Source organism: Pseudophryne corroboree, chromosome 4 (assembly GCF_028390025.1).
Source record: "Pseudophryne corroboree isolate aPseCor3 chromosome 4, aPseCor3.hap2, whole genome shotgun sequence".
NCBI lineage: Eukaryota > Metazoa > Chordata > Amphibia > Anura > Myobatrachidae > Pseudophryne > Pseudophryne corroboree.
In genome coordinates, this window is record NC_086447.1 from 815,054,719 (window position 1) to 815,072,629 (window position 17,911).

At 47.3% G+C, this 17,911-nt stretch overlaps 1 protein-coding gene across 12 annotated transcripts in view; it reads left to right on the forward strand.

Annotated features, from left to right (window-relative positions):
• The window catches only part of WDPCP (WD repeat containing planar cell polarity effector), an 804,278-nt gene that overhangs the window by 349,028 nt on the left and 437,339 nt on the right, over positions 1-17,911 (forward strand). For all 12 annotated transcript variants that reach the window (XM_063918461.1, XM_063918450.1, XM_063918455.1 and 9 more), the window contains one exon: positions 8,344-8,535. In XM_063918461.1, coding sequence (XP_063774531.1) covers positions 8,344-8,535 — 192 coding nt within the window. The remainder of the gene's footprint in view (positions 1-8,343; positions 8,536-17,911) is intronic.

Below are 17,911 nucleotides of genomic sequence, written 5' to 3' on the forward strand. Positions count from 1 at the left end.
GCTTGTGAGCAGGGCCTTCCTACCTCTATGACTGTTTGTTATTACCCAGTTTTGTTATATCATTGTTATTTCCAATTGTAAAGCGCAACAGAATTTGTTGCGCTATATAAGAAACGGTTAGTAAATAAAATGTATGCCATCCAATGCTACATTGGTCATGTATTCCATATACCTGCAACTGTCTAAATACAGACAGACATTATGGATGGGATTCAAATGATATATCACACCCAATTTCCTTTCTAAAATGATCTCCGTTATCGCGCATATTGCGCCCATAGTGATCAGGTTTAGCTGTGTAAAGGGTTGGGTACCTCCCTACTCCGGGGTTAGCGAGCTGAAATGATTATACCATGCCCCTGAGGGCAGAAACAGAACGGGTGGTGGAAAGGGGTGAAAAGAATTGATTCCCGCTCTATGCATCTAAACTAATTGCATTATACAGTGCTCCTTGAAAGTTTGTTTTGAATTTTCTCTGTTTCTGATGAAATTTGTCCAAAAACGACCTCACACAAGTCCTAAAAGTAGGTAAAGAAAATAAAAAAATTAGACATGCTCATTTTTTTTATTAAGGAAAATGATTCAATATCACATATCTGTGAGTGGCAAAGGTATGTGACCCTTTAGGCTTAGCAGATGTTTTTGTGAAATTAGAGTCAGATATTTTCAATATATGGGATGACAATCAGTTTTAAGTGGACAGTGGAGTGGCTAGATGGATACATGTGGCCCTCCAAGCCTTCACTTGTATGGACTTACTGCCAGGATTCCAACAGACGGGATGCTCAAAGCACAAACCACAACACAAACAATGGTATCAGTCTCAATTTCCACTTTCTAAATTGACTACCCACTAGGTAACGTGATGATGTTGCCCGTATTAGGGTGGTATAACCAAATAACCACACAAGCACACCAAAATATAAACTATTGTACCTGGACTGCTGATCTGCCGTTCTTTCACATCGAAAATAGGGCAGCCTAATTTGAAATTGCTCCTACTTATTTCTCTGACGTCCTAAGTGGATGCTGGGACTCCGTAAGGACCATGGGGAATAGCGGCTCCGCAGGAGACTGGGCACAACTAAAGAAAGCTTTAGGACTACCTGGTGTGCACTGGCTCCTCCCACTATGACCCTCCTCCAGACCTCAGTTAGAATCTTGTGCCCGGCTGAGCTGGATGCACACTAGGGGCTCTCCTGAGCTCCTAGAAAGAAAGTATATTTTAGGTTTTTTATTTTACAGTGAGATCTGCTGGCAACAGACTCACTGCAGCGAGGGACTAAGGGGAGAAGAAGCGAACCTACCTAACTGGTGGTAGTTTGGGCTTCTTAGGCTACTGGACACCATTAGCTCCAGAGGGATCGACCGCAGGACCCGACCTTGGTGTTCGGTCCCGGAGCCGCGCCGCCGGCCCCCTTACAGAGCCAGAAGCAAGAAGTGTTCCGGAAAATCGGCGGCAGAAGACTTCTGTCTTCAACAAGGTAGCGCACAGCACTGCAGCTGTGCGCCATTGCTCCTCATGCACACCTCACACTCCGGTCAGTGATGGGTGCAGGGCGCTGGGGGGGGGGCGCCCTGAGGGCAATATAATACACCTTGGCTGGCAAATCATCACAATATATAGTCCCAGGGCTATATATGTGATAAATTACCCCTGCCAGAATCCATAAAAAAGCGGGAGAAAAGTCAGCCGAAAAGGGGGCGGGGCTATCTCCCTCAGCACACTGGCGCCATTTTATCTTCAGAGTGCAGCTGGAAGATAGCACCCCAGGCTCTCCCCTGTAGTTTTCAGGCGCAGAGGGTTAAAAAGAGGGGGGGGGGGGGCACTAAATTTAGGCAAAATATGTGTATACAAGCAGCTATTGGGGGGAAAATCACTCAGTTATAGTGTTAATCCCTGCATTATATAGCGCTCTGGTGTGTGCTGGCATACTCTCTCTCTGTCTCCCCAAAGGACTTTGTGGGGTCCTGTCCTCAGTCAGAGCATTCCCTGTGTGTGTGCGGTGTGTCGGTACGGCTGTGTCGACATGTTGGATGAGGAAGGTTACGTGGAGGCGGAGCAGAGGCCGATAAATGGGATGTCGCCCCCTGTGGGGCCGACACCAGAGTGGATGGATAGGTGGAAGGTATTAACCGACAATGTCAACTCCTTACATAAAAGGCTGGATGACGTAACAGCTGTGGGACAGCCGGCTTCTCAGCCCGCACCTGCCCAGGCGTCTCAAAGGCCATCAGGGGCTCAAAAAACGCCCGTTACCTCAGATGGCAGACACAGAGGTCGACACGGAGTCGGACTCCAGTGTCGACGAGGTTGAGATATATACACAATCCACTAGGAACATCCGTTCCATGATCTCGGCAATGAAAAATGTGTTACACATTTCTGACATGAACCCAAGTACCACATAAAAGGGGTTTTATTTTTGAGGAGAAAAAGCAGCCAGTGTTTTGTTCCCCCATCAGATGAGTGAATGAAGTGTGTAAAGAAGCGTGGGTTCCCCCGATAAGAAACTGGTAATTTCTAAAAAGTTACTGATGGCGTACCCTTTCCCACCAGAGGATAGGTCACGTTGGGAGATATCCCCTAGGGTGGATAAGGCGCTCACACGTTTGTCAAAAAAGGTGGCACTGCCGTCTTAGGATACGGCCACTTTGAAGGAGCCTGCTGATAAAAAGCAGGAGGCTATCCTGAAGTCTGTATATACACACTCAGGTTCTATACCGAGACCTGCAATTGCCTCAGCATAAATAGTGCTGCTGCAGCGTGGTCTGATACCCTGTCAGATAATATTAATACCCTAGACAGGGATAATATTTTGCAAACATAGAGCATATTAAAGACGTCGTCTTATATATGGAGGATGCACAGAGGGATATTTGCCGGCTGGCATCCAGAATTAATGCAATGTCCATTCTGCCAGGAGGGTATTAGAGACCTGGCAGTGGACAGGTGATGCTGCCTTTAAAAGGCACATGGAGATTCTGCCTTATAAGGGTGAGGAATTGTTTGGGGATGGTCTCTGGGACCTCGTATCCACAGCAACAGCTGGGAAGAAAATTTTTCACCTCAGGTTTCCTCACAGCCTAAGAAAGCACCGTATTTTCAGGTACAGTCCTTTCGGCTTCAGAAAAGCAAGCCGGTCAAAGGCGCTTCCTTTCTGCACAGAGACAAGGGAAGACGGAAAAAGCTGCACCAGACAGCCAGTTCCCAGGATCAAAAATCTTCCCCCGCTTCCTCTGAGTCCACCGCATGACGCTGGGGCTCCACAGGTGGAGACAGGTGCGGTGGGGGCGCGTCTCGGGAACTTCAGGGACCAGTGGGCTTGCCCACAGGTGGATCCCTAGGTTCTGCAAGTAGTATCACAGGGATACAGGCTGGAGTTCGAGGCGACTCCCCCTCGCCGTTACCTCACATCAGCCTTGCCTGCTGCCCTCGGAGAAAGGTAGTACTGGCGGCAATTCACAAGCTGTACTTCCAGCAGGTGAAATCAAGGTACCCCTCCTTCAACAAGGCCGGGGTTACTATTCCAAAATGTTGTGGTACCGAAACCAGACGGTTCGGTAAGACCCATTCTAAAATTGAAATCCTTGAACACTTATATACGAAGGTTCAAGTTCAAAATGGAATCGCTCAGGGCGATTATTGCAAGCCTGGAAAATTTAATGGTATCACTGGACATCAAGGATGCTTACCTGCATGTCCCTATTTACCCTCTTCACCAGGAGAACCTCAAAATTGTGGTACAGGATTGTCATTACCAATTCCAGACGTTGCCGTTGGTCTGTCCCCGGCACCGAGGGTATTTACCAAGGTAATGGCCGAAATAATTATCCCGTACTTGGACGATCTCCTTATAAAGGCGAGGTCCAGGGAGCAGTTGTTCGTCGGAGTAGCACTATCTTGGGAAGTGCTACAACAGCACGGCTGGATTCTGAATATTCCAAAGTCGCAGCTGGTTCCTACGACGCGTCTACTGTTCCTGGGTATGGTTCTGGACACAGAACAAGAAAAAGGGTTCCTCCCGGAGGAGAAGTCCACGGAGTTGTCGTCTCTAGACAGAGACCTCCTAATACAAATACAGGTGTCGGTGCATCAATGCACGCGAGCCCTGGGAAAGATGGTAGCTTCTTACGAAGAAATTCCATTCGCCAGGTCCCATGCAAGGATCTTCCAGTGGGATCTGTTGGACAAGTGGTCCGGGTCGCATCTTCAGATGCATCGGCGGATAACCCTGTCTCCAAGGGCCAGGGTGTCGCTGTTGTTGTGGCTGCAGAGTGCTCATCTTCTAGGGGGCCGCAGATTCGGCATACAGGACTGGGTCCTGGTGACCACGGATGCCAGCCTTCGAGGCTGGGGGGCAGTCACACAGGGAAGAAACTTCCAAGGCCTATGGAAAAGTCAGGAGACTTCCCTACACATAAATATTCTGGAACTAAGGGCCATTTACAATGCCCTAAGTCAGGCTAGACCCTGCTTCAACACCGGCCGGTGCTGATCCAGTCAGACAACATCACAGCGGTCGCTCACGTAAACCGACAGGGCGGCACAAGAAGCAGGATGGCGATGGCAGAAGCCACAAGGATTCTCCGATAGGCGGAAAATCATGTGTTAGCACTGTCAGCAGTGTTCATTCCCGGAGTGGACAACTGAGAAGCAGACTTTCTCAGCAGACACGACCTCCACCCGGGAGAGTGGGGACTTCATCCAGAAGTCTTCCAAATGATTGTACATTGTACTAAGCGGTGCTAGATTTCAAGCAATGGAATGCCGAGCAGTGGAAGAAAGTAATATGGTTACACATTACCATGTTTTCAACAAACTGGTACGTACACGTGTTGTGCTAACCTATACAGCCTTACAGCTGTCAAGGGATATTTCCATAGTTTCAGGGTTGTGGTGACTCTGAGGGTATGCAGTTATATTCCTGACTGTCGGGATCCCAACGGTCGAAATCCCGACGTTGGAATCCCGATAACCATTGAAATGCCGAAAGTCGGAATCCTATACGCCGGCCAGTAACCCCACTTGGGTGGTGGTCCACACCACCACCCAAGGGGGGAATAGAACCTTGTGGTGACCGAATGTCACCACCGGCCCTGAAGCTTGGCGAGCGGGCATGCTGCGCTCGAGGTTGGGATTCCGGTGTCTGTATTTTGACCTCCGGGGGGCCGGGATCCCGTCAGTTGGGAAATCATACTGTTCCCGGCTCTGAGACATTGTGATGCTGTCATTCCTCGTTTCTTAATGGTACTGAGTATTTCTCTCCACCCCATACTGCAGCATTCATTTATTACTTTATATCAGTGCTGTTATTTATTTGTCCAGTTCCTGAATGCTGCTTCTAGTACAATTGAATCCTAAGAGAAATGATATGCTTTATCCTGGAGCAATTCAAATAAAAAACACAGTTTCTGGGCAGACGCCTTGTTCAAGGCAAGAATTAGATTTTCCTAAGTATTAATGAGAGTGTGAACATCCCATGTAGTACTGGAAGCATCATTTCTGTGCTTATGGAAAATGTTCCTCAGTGCCTTCAACCTGTACAAAATCTAACAGCTTCAAACTATTTGCCTCTAAGTGATTGCATGCATTGATTACTATAGGATCTTGCCACTGGAAAAGTAACACCTAGGTTATTATAACAGAAAGTATGTAATGCTGGTAATCGTTCATACAGCCAATGAATGGTGCATCGGCTGGAACATCGGCTCATGTATAGCCAGTATGTCTGTGAACGACGTTGTTCAGACATATACCAATGTACACATGGCAGATGCCAATCTATGTTACAGATACATTGGTACATCTGCCTATATGTACCACCGACCGGGCCATATGCTGAATTGCTCCTGTGGCCAGGCATGTTGGACGGCAGATTGGTAAATTGTCTGAATTCTGAGACCACATGGAGTTAAAGGATTACAGCCCAAATAGAATGCATACATCTCTGCATTAAATTAATTTTTAAGTGCTTTCGCCTTTACTGGGTAATCTGATGCTTTCTATACTGTTAATGGGAAACATGTACTCGCCTGTCCTGCCTCTGGTTTGCAATAACTGGTGCTGCAGCCTGATTCATTTCTAATTTTATCTTGTTAATAAATATTTAGTTCTTATGCCATGAATTGGGACATGTTTTATAAAGAACCATAGGTAACAATGTAAGACTTTTGCATGGACTTCCATCTCTTGCAGTCAAATCCCCAGCCCTATTTCCCTAGACAACTCTGCTGTAAATCTTCTAATCTATACAAATTATAAATATAATTCTCCTTTGGCTCAGTTATGGACATGGAAGTGCATCCTGGTGTTAAATGGTCAACGCTACTAAGCTTCACAAAACAATGTTCTTTAACGCCACTGAAAATGTGTTCTCTCTGTCCTCCTTTCTCCTTCATTATGTCTGCAATAGTGAAAGGGCTCATAGATCAATGGCGGGCATTCCAAGTAGCTACTGCATAAAAGTGCCTGTTCATTCTTCAATATGTAGTGCTCCAGTCACTAGCGGATAGTTCCACAGCACTTATAAGAAATTTCAAAGAAGCACTGTGTGGAAACATTTCAGCATATTCTATGATAATTTCCTGATGAAAGCACAGGCTATGCTGAAACATTGGTTCATGTTATGAAGGAATTCAATTTGGTACAGACTAGAACCTGCCAGTGGACATGACTACATCTATTAATACACTACAGGGAGCTGTAGGTGAATAAATATATCTACATAAATATTGAGTTAATTTATCTCACTATACACCCAGTCTTGACAGGCTCCTGAAACACGTGCTTATTTTTGTTTTGTGGTTACTATACCATAAATAGAAAAATTGAAAAGGTCTTTAGTCTATAGGGCCTGAATCAGTAAGGATTGCAAATTCTGCCAAGTAGCAGAATTTGCAATCCTTGGGTTCACATACCGGGGGCCGCCCATCGCAGGGCAAGGCCTCCCAGCATGCTGCTGTCGGAATACTGATAGCTGGCATCCCGTCTGCCTGTATATCATACCGCACCCATTTTTTCCTCCAAAAAATGGCTGTTTCTAGGCCCTCGTTCCGAGTTGATTGCTCGCTAGCTACTTTTTAGCAGCCGTGCAAACGCATAGTCGCCGCCCACGGGGGAGTGTATTTTTGCTTCGCAGGAGTGCGAACGCTTATACAGCAGAGCGCCTGCAAACACATTTTGTGCAGAACAAGACCAGCCCTGTAGTTACTTATTCTGTGCGATGATTGCTGCGACGAAGGACCCGGTATTGACGTCAGATACCCGCCCAGCAAACGCCCGGCCACGTCTGAGTTTTTCCGAACACTCCCAGAAAACGGCCAGTTGCCACCCAGTATCTCCCACTTCCTGTCAATCTGCTTGCATCCGCCAGTGCGACTGGAAGCGTCGCTAGAACCTGTGCAAAACCACAAAGCTCTTTGTACTTGTACGACGCGCCTGCGCATTGCGGTGCAAACGCATGCGCAGATTAGCCCCGTTCTGCGCTGCAAAAATCCGTAGCAAGCGATCAACCTGGAATGACCCCCCTAGTGTCAACTAAAAAAAGTAAAATAATACACATAATTTATAATCAGAAGTTTCAGGCAAACACAAATAATCAGAATAAAACAGTAGAGTAAAAGGGACTGTGGCCTCCCACTTAATTGTGCTTCGTTCCAGGAAATTATTTGGTTTTCTGCCATCTTTTGTTTAGACTGTGAGCAAATAAAGAGGATTGTGCCTGCTACCTCTGTTCCTTATTTCAATACGGGTGTGGTACATTACGGCGACATTGACCATGTTGACACTGATGTAATGTTGACATTGTTGGAATGTAAACATTGTCTTTTTGTGTGTAATTCTATCCCTCATGCTAACCTTAACCCTGACCCTAACCTAAGGGTAACCCTAAGTGTAATGTTAATGTTGACATTGTCAGTGTCGACATTTTGAATATCGACGTTATGACTGATGACATGTCGACTGCATATCTTCTATTAATTTATTCATTTCTAGACCTGGCTATACCCCCAAAGATGTATCCCCTAAATATATGCACCCTTACCACTTGATTTTATAGATGATTGTACTTCAGTAAGGATGATGAGAAATCTCTGGGAGGAGATAGTAATGAAGGGGATGACAAGTCAGACTATCTGCCTGTATTAATTGGGGATCTTTGCAGTTTGCTATACTAGTACCTTCATAGAATCTAGATAATTTAGACAATCTTCTTACAGTTATTTAATAATCTTTTCGTGATATAAAGTAAAATAAAGCCCATGAGTGCCATTAAGATGAATGCATCATTCAATGTAAGTGAATTTTGTCTTGTAACAAGCTTTTTTTTGTCTCCACAGATTACTTATATAGAGATACCAGGACCAAAGGTTAGGCACCTAAACCGCTCCCTTGCAATAAATTGCGTACAAGACCTTGCCATTTGCTGGTGGCCAGTACCAAATGATGATGTCTGGCCTTGGACTCCAATTTTCAGTGAGATAGACAGAGCCAACATGGTCCTTTTAAGCTGTGCTAATAACAAACTAGAGGTGAGAAGATTGTGTAATGAAATGTTAGGCATGTAATTGGCTATGTCACGTGCATCACAGCCATTCCTGCAGAATTTCTATATGGGTGGAATTCGGTTACTAGGGATGTGCCACACAGCGGTTACTAGGGATGTGCCACACAGTGCCGCCGCAAAGGAGCAGTAGAGGCACTCGGCAACCAAAATCTCACTTGTTTTTCCTCGTGCCCTATAGAGGTGCGCAGGAAAATGAGCAAAAATTGTTTGCGTATTAAACAGCGATGTACAGCGGTACATCATTATGAACTCTGTTCCCCCTATGAGTTTTAAAATTAAATTCTCTGTTGCCCTCTTACGGGAAGCATTCTGTTGTTTTCCATACTGTTCCTCTTTACCTGGATCGCTCTAGACAAATGCATGGCGAATACCAAAGCACCCCCCCCCCCCCCCCCACACACACACACACACACAGCAATTATATATTGTTGTATTCATCTCCTGAAATAATGCATTATCACCCATTCCCTTGCTACATAATTAGGGCTGTGCCACCCCGCCACCTACACTTTGTGGGGATTTTGCTGGATTGACTGTAACTAGTCATCACTAAATATTCCATACTGGTGCTGCTTTGCCACTAGCTACTTAACTGCCCATGGGGGTCAACAATGCAGCAAAGTGGCCTATTGCCCCTCTGGGTCAGTCTTTATGGGCGTTGCAGTGTCCATTACCCTGGCTAAATACTACTAGCCGCTTACTTTGGTTCAGCTGGTTGTAGAGCACTGAGGGCAGAACATAGGCCTTAACCTCTGAACATACATAATCTAATATAGTATATTAGAAGTGCAAGCTTTAATCTGCAGGTTACAGGAACAAAACAAATCTTAGTAGTAATGAAGTTTATTGTTGATAAATCCTATATGATAAAAGGCTAATGCTGCTCCTCACCTCTATAGGGGGAATTGAAGTGTTTGGCACATCGTCGGCCAATAGATGGCACCTGATGGAGCAATTAAAATGTTGCTCCGTTCGGGCACGCACCACTGCCGGCACGGACATTACATTCATGTTCCGTCATTGTGATGGGCTGGTAACTAGTCTCAGATAAGTTATTCCTTAAGTGCATGTATACATACACACAATTTCAAGGTTAAGGTGTTGAACAGATAGATTGGAAACTAGTACTTGTTATATACTGGTTTAACAAATAAGGCTGAATAATGGTAAATCTCCTCCAGACCCAATATCCAGATCCAGACACGTCAGCCAGGTCACTTTGCTTGTACTTTCCATTTACTTTAGTGGTGGATAATGTGTTTGACACCAGCCCCCAGCCCCCCCCCCCCTCCCCCCTTCACCATCCACGTGCATTCAGTAACACCTCCTGCTTGGCCTGATGCTGCTAAACCTGGGTTGGGAATTCTATCTGTAGCTGCAGTTGGACATTTTTTAGATCAGTGAGTCTCCAGCAAAGTTCCACGCAGCTACGGTATCAATGGACATATTACAAACTATTTCCTGCCCTAGAAGCATTTGAAGGCTACAGACTGACTGTTCAACGCGGAGTCTATCACCAAATGAAGGGAGTCTTCATGATACCATTCAGTTTAATGGAGGCCTATGTAGATGCGCCACTGCACCCTCATGCACAATATGTTTTCTTACACATATTTTTGAAAACAGCAATAAACATAACCTAGATGTAAAACCAAACTCCATTCCAGGCCATGCCATTTGGATTATGCCGCACTCTTAAGAACGTATACAAAGGTCTTGAGTTTTGTAGCAGCAGGTCTGTGTTATTCAGGAATGCTCTGCCAAACCATATCTAGATATCTGGCTGCTAAAAGAAGGGTCAGAATCAGAGCTCTTGTGCCACCTTGAGAAAGTCATAAGTAGTTTAAGAGGCTTATATTGAGGCATTGGTTGTATTACAAATGAGTGAGAATCTCAGCTGTCATCTTGTCAAAGGATTATGTGTTTTATGGAATAGAGTTCGATGCCACATTATAGCATTATCTGCAAGGTGTTCTTGCCAGTCAACATACTGCAAAGATTCATTAATGAAGCAAGAAGCTGGTCCATGTTACAAATGCAACCTCTGAATTCTTGGGACAGGAATCCAGATTATCTACATAAAACCTTCTGGCTGTCACTTTAAACCTAAAGTTCCTTAATTTATTGTATGTACAGAATCTGTAGATAGATAGTGAGCACTACCAATTTTAAAGGACTGGAGTGCCCAAGTCTTTGGAATAAAATTGACAGGTCACCTTTATTTTTTTGGGGTGCAATCTCTCTTATATCTCACATTCATGCCTTGACAGAACAAAAAGATCAAATGCTGGGGGTAGCTGGAGCATTCCCATTGCATATACTTTTCTGCCTCTTCCTGTTAGGGAACTCCAGCACTATTTGTGTGAGACCCCTAGAGCCGGTGAGAGGTCTTCCACCAATACCAGGTGCTTCTGTTCCCTTAAAGCTGTATGCAGTCACCGGTACTTGAGATGCTGCCTGGACTTAAACCTCTATCAGTAGGGGCTCACATAATAGGCTGGAGACCACAAGGTAGTAACCTGGAGTGTAGCAGCAGAATGACTCGGCAAGGCCGGGGTTAACAGTAAACAGACTCTTTTTTCTATTATAGTAAACAGACTTTGACAAGGTAATACAGGCTAAGCTGATGTGCCTGAAGACAGCAGGACTTAATGATAACTGTATACACAACAAGGCAATCTGGAGCTGAGTGTGTAGTGGAATCACAGCAAGGCAATGGTTAACTATGGAAGCAATCAGGAGCAGGGTGTGAACTGAAATCAGGCCGAGAGCTGCCAAAATTGCAAACAACTGCAGGGTTTTGCTGTATGAATTGTGACTAGGCCGCAGCTTGAAATAACATAATAGAACAGAGTAGCTAAACTATGACTTGAGAATTTGTCTGGGTGTATTAGAAACAGGTAGCTGCAGACATGATGTTAGGGGAACAGCAGAAATTAATGTAGGTTGCTGGAATAGGTGATCACAGACACACAGGCTGGATGTGCAAGGAACCAGGACTAGGTTTGACTTGAACCGGCAAGATGATTCCACAGGAACTTGCTGGAACAGGACATAGACTGAATGTGACACAGAAGGTAAGCTGGGGGGTCTTGGCAAGGCTAGGACACAGAGCTGAGATAAACATAGAACACAGACGCATGGCATAATCCAGCAGGGCACGGGAGCAGGACTGGCAGAAGCAGCACACTGAGGACTGAGGCAGGGTATCAGGATGCAGGTCTAGGAAAGATGAGGACTGAGGCAGGGTATTAGGATGCAGGTCTAGGAAAGATGAGGACTGAGGCAGGGTATCAGGATGCAGGTCTAGGAAAGATGAGGACTGAGGCAGGGTATCAGGATGCAGGTCTAGGAAAGAGAGGCTAAGGTACAGGAACAGACAGGCAGACTGGAAACTGTACAGTGTACAGCGACCATATGACAAGCTGACTAGGGGCCTAATTCAGACCTGAGCGTAGCCCTGTAGGCACACTGACATGCGGGGGGACGCCCAGCACAGGGCTGGTCCGCCCCGCATGTCAGGCCCCCCTCGCAGAAATACAAAAGCATCACACAGCAATGATGCTTTTGCACTTCAGGAGTCGCTCCCGGCCAGCACAGCTTTTGCGTGCTGACCAGGAGCTACTCGTCATTGCCCGTGTCGCTGCGGCTGCGTGTGACGTCACGCAGCCGCTGCACCCCTCCCCCTGCGCGGTCCGGCCACGCCTACAAAATGGCAGCCATGTACCGCCCCCTTTCACCCAGCGACCGCCGTTGGCTGTCAGCAATAAGCCGCCACACTACAGGCGCAGACGCATGCGCACATCTGACTGGATCGCTGCTCTGCGATGAACGGCAGCGTGCAATCAGGTCAGAATGACACCCTAGGTGCAGAACTAGGGCAACAGGTACTGGACAGAATGCCTAATGAAAGGGAGCCAGACAAATCACAAGAAATATCAGGCTGGAGTCTGGTAACAAGGCATTCCAAACAGGTGTGCTGCTGCACATAGCAGCCAGCATCCTAGTTGCTAGGAGACTGCCAGAACATATACAGACAAGAGCCGCAGCAGCATCAAGGTCGCCAAGCAGCGAGTCGCAGCGGACACACATAACACTTCCAATGCTACTGGTCATTCAAAAAATGTGATGCATGAAAGCCTCCTTTTGGCCCGGGAGAGCTTGCTTCATGGATGTTCTGAGCATGTCTTTTCAAGAGACTATGAGGACTCAAGGCACTTCACATTTGAGTGTAAGAGCATGTAGTATAGTGGAGGTGTAACAGCTACTTGGGCACACAACAAATAGTTACAGAGAGGATAATACCGTATTCAGTTATAGAGGTTACAATAAACAGGACAAATTAAAAAGACACAGTCATCAGCATGGTTACATATCATTTATCCTATCAATACCCATTGAGGCACTATGTGTTTCAAGTGACCAGATAAGCAAACTTTATTGCTATGATGTACTGGGGTGGGAAATTATGACCTAGATCATGTAGGGTGCACTACATATGTTATCCTGGGCAGGATAAACAAAACCTGGAGACTTATAGGTGAACTATGGAGAAAACAGTATACGGAGGGTGGGATGCTATATAAAGGATACCCACAGAGCCATTAGATTCACAGATTATTCATCCTAACCATGAGAGAACCAGGTGAGACAGCCATATTGGGTGTACTACATAGGATACAGTGGACAGGATAAGCAATTCGTCAAGGTGTAATGTGCACACAGGCTCTTTCAGAATATAACATATCAGACATAACAAAACCGCTCTAACAGAGGTCAGATGCATGGATTCTACTTTAGTGTGGAGGCCTAGGAGGGAATTAAGGCCAGATTGGTAGAGTTAGATTTCTGGTTAGTAGGCCTAGGTAGAGTAAGGGCCAGTATGGCATAGAAGCCAAGAGGTGTATGAGCCTGTGTGTAATTATAGCCTTGCTAGCCTCAAAGAAGATGAGCTCAAGAAGGGATGGAGGCCTAGATGGGGTGGTGCCTTACTAGTGCATATTCTCCGATATGGAGGAGCCAATATAATTTATAGGCAGGTGTAGAGGCTAAAGTGATGGTGATGCCTGTTTGCTGCAGAAGCCTTGTTGGTGTATGGCAGGCCTGTCCAAACTGCGGCCCTCCAACTGTTGAGAAACTACACATCCCAGCATGCCCTGACACAGCTTTGGCATTCCCTGACCACAAAACTGTGTCAAGGCATGCTGGTATATGTAGTTTCACAACAGCTGGAGTCCAGCAGTTTGGACATGCCTGGTGTATGGGCTCTGGTATACATAAGAGAGTCATCTGGGAGTGTAAGGGCTACACTTACACATGGTAGTGTTCAAGGAGGTGCAAGTACTGTAGTTTACAAATCAGGTGGTAGTGGCTTTGCAAGAAATATTCATGTAGGTATGGAGGCACCATATCAGGGTCATCTAGACTGCAACCAGTGGATAGCAGGGCCAGTATTAGGCCCTCATTATAGTCTCAATCAGTGACCCAGGTCGGCAGCAATGACTTCACCAGAGCAGCAATGATGAGTTACAGAGTAGAGAGCTAGGGAGGATGATAATTGGAGCAGTGCCAGACATCTTCAGTCGAAATGGGGAGTCCAAGTGATGGTAGTAAAGGCCTGCTCAGGCATATCTGATCAGGATGATACCAGCTGTGCAGTAAGAAATCAATTATTGGAACATTGTTACAACTTTCTGTATAATATACATTACTCACACAAATGATACTAAAGCTACTGTGACTGACTTGAGTGGCACAGTGGTTAACACTGCTGCTTCACAGTGCTGGGAACATGTGTTATATTATTATCTTTGAAGGTATCTGTCACGAACCTCGGGCAGCGGCGACCGCGCTTGTCCCTGCGGGTGGCCTGGTCTGCCCGGCGCCTCTCTTCCCCTGTCAGTCTCCGGCTTCAGCGGCGGGTCGGCGCTGCTCTCCGGCGGCTTCCCGGAAGCAAGGGCGCCGCCATCACAAGCAAGGGCAAGGAGGCGGAGCAGGTCTGACGTCACCTGCCTGCTCCGCCAATCAGGCTAGGGCGGGGAATTTAAAATCAGATACCAGGCAGAGATCCGATGCCTGAGTATCTTCGTTTCTCCTGTGGAAGCTATGATCCAGAGCTCCCTCGTCCCTGCAAGCATCCTGTGCTTCCAAGCATCCTGTCCCTGCAAGCATCCTGTGCTTCCAAGCATCCTGTCCCTGCAAGCATCCTGTGCTTCCAAGCATCCTGTCCCTGCAAGCATCCTGTGCTTCCAAGCATCCTGTCCCTGCAAGCATCCTGTGCTTCCAAGCATCCTGTGCCTACAAGCAACCTGTGCTTCCAAGCATCCTGTGCCTCCAAGCACCTCGTGCCTCCAAGCACCTCGTGCCTCCAAGCACCTCCGCGCCTCAAGCACCTCCGTGCCTCCAGTTACCTCCGTGCCTCCAGTTACCTCCGTGCCTCCAGTTACCTCCGTGCCTCCAAGCACCTCCGTGCCTCCAAGCACCTCGTGCCTCCAAGCACCCCGTGCCTCCAAGCACCTCCGCGCCTCAAAGCACCTCCGTGCCTCCAGTTACCTCCGTGTCTCCAAGCACCTCGTGCCTCCAAGCACCTCGTCCCTCCAAACACCTCGGTGTCTCCAAACACCTCCGTGCCTCCAAGCACCTCCGTGCCTCCAAACACCTCCGTGCCTCCAAGGGTCTCCCAGCACTCCCTGTACTCCCAGTACCTCAGTGCCTTCAATACCACAGTGTCTCCAATATCTCAGTACCCCAGCCTTCATTATTTCTACAAGTCTTGTCTTACAGGAGACCTACAAGAATTCCTCTGGGCCTCCCGCCTGCCGTCTTAGTTCTGCATGAGGAAGACCTACATCCGGCCATCTCTACTACGACCCAGTGGCGGTTCCTCTTCCCGGTCATCGGAAGAAGCCCCGAGTCCACAACACTCCCAAACCAGGTCAGTGATAGTATACTCAGGCCTCATGGACTCGGGGGATCGGAACACGGACTCTAGTGCCATCCAGAACCTGGCTTCTCGAGTGCAAAGTCAGGAAGCAGCACAAGGTCAGGTGATGCAGTACCTCCAGCAGTTGTCCGGGCGTCTGGATCAGATTCAGGCGTCTCTGGCCTCAGTAATTCCGGCTCCTGTTCCAGCAGTCGCACCAGTTGCCGTTGCCAGCAATGTTCAACCATCGGCCGGTGTCACTCCACGCCTTCAGTTGCCTACTCCGTCCCGCTATAATGGGAATCCCAAAAATTGTCGTGGTTTCTTGAACCAGTGCGAGGTACATTTCGAGCTACTTGCACACAACTTTCCTACAGACCGGTCCAAGGTAGCATATATTATTTCTCTGTTGGAAGGTTCTGCTTTGGATTGGGTGTCTCCATTATGGGAACGATCTGATCCCATGGTTTCCAACTACACCAACTTCATCTCGTCCTTTCGAAGGATTTTCGACGAGCCCGGCAGAATGACCACTGCTTCTTCCGATTTGCTCCGTGTTCGGCAGGGCGCCCGTTCCGTGGGCCAGTACGTGGTTCATTTCCAGACCATTGCTTCCGAACTACGCTGGAATAATGATGCCCTGAGAGCTGCCTTCTGGAACGGTCTTTCCGACCGGCTGAAAGACGAGCTGGTTACTAGAGATCTGCCGGATCCATTAGAAGATTTGATTTCCCTTTGCGTCAAGGTGGATCTTCGGATGCAGGAGCGTGGAAGAGAACGTAACCGTTCGGATCGTTCCAGGTTCCGGAATCCTACTCCTAGGCCGGTGGCCTCACCTAGCTCAGATGAGCCCATGCAAATTAACCGCTCCCGACTGTCTCCGGAAGAACGACAGCGTCGTCGTGAGGGTAAACTCTGCCTTTACTGTGGAGCCGCAGATCATTTTCTTAAATCTTGTAAAGTCCGTCCGGGAAACGGGCAGACCTAGCTTGTTCCGGAGGAGTCAAGCTGGGAGTTACGACAAAAGCTTCTCCAACTTCGGACTGCTTGCTTCCAGTAACTCTAGTCTCCAATTCAGTCTCCAGGTCTTGTGAAGCCCTATTGGATTCCGGAGCTGCAGGGAACTTCGTTTCTTCCTTCTGTGCCCAAAGTTTGGGTTTAAAGTTACGGCCTATCGAGCGGCCAATTTCACTGACGGCTATCAACGGGACTAGAATTTCCAAAGGTCTCATAATGTGGCGCACGGGGCCAGTTAAGCTGCGGGTCGGGGCTCTACATCAGGAAGATTTGGAACTCTTGGTAATCCCAGAAATGCCCCATGATCTGGTTCTTGGAATGCCTTGGCTGAAAAGTCATAACCCCCACATCGATTGGAAGTCGTCACAAATTCTGTCCTGGAGTTCCTTTTGTCACACTAATTGTCTTACTCCTGTTTGTCCGCTCCGTGTTACCTCCAAAACGGATGAAGAGCACATTCCGGAGGCATATCAAGGGTACAAGGACGTATTTTCGGAACAAGCTGCTGACCTGTTACCACCTCACAGGCCTTGGGACTGCCCTATTGACCTTGTCCCAGGGAAGACGCCACCTCGTGGTCGCACATATCCTCTGTCTCTTCCCGAGACTCAAGCCATGTCGGAGTATATTAAGTCCAATATGCTCAAGGGATTCATTCGCCCCTCTTCCTCCCCTGCTGGTGCAGGCTTCTTTTTCGTGAAGAAAAAGGACGGGGGGTTGAGACCATGCATCGACTACCGCGGCCTAAACGACATTACTATTAAGAATAAATACCCCTTGCCACTAATCACAGAGTTATTTGATAGGGTTCGTGGTGCCCGCATTTTTTCAAAACTCGACTTGAGAGGAGCTTATAATCTTATACGCATCCGAGAGGGGGATGAATGGAAGACTGCCTTTAATACCCGAGATGGGCATTACGAATACTTGGTGATGCCGTTTGGTCTTAGTAATGCTCCCGCGGTTTTCCAGGGATTCGTCAACGAAATCTTTCGTGATATGCTGTATCAGAGCGTTGTGGTATATCTGGACGACATACTGATTTTTTCCAAGAATCTTGTCGAACACAGGACTCAAGTCAAAGAGGTGCTACACCGTTTACAAGAGAATCATCTCTACGCCAAGCTTTCCAAATGTACCTTTGAAGTAACATCTATTCCGTTCCTCGGTTATGTCATCTCGGGGACGGAGCTTCGCATGGATCCGGAAAAGTTGTCGGCCATTCGTGATTGGACTCAGCCTCTTTCCCTGAAAGCAATACAAAGGTTCCTGGGCTTTGCGAACTACTACAGGAAATTCATTAAAGGTTTCTCCACCATTGTTGCACCCATTACTGCCCTGACGAGAAAGGGTTCTAATCCTAGTTTGTGGCCTCCGGAAGCCATTGTAGCTTTTTCTCGCT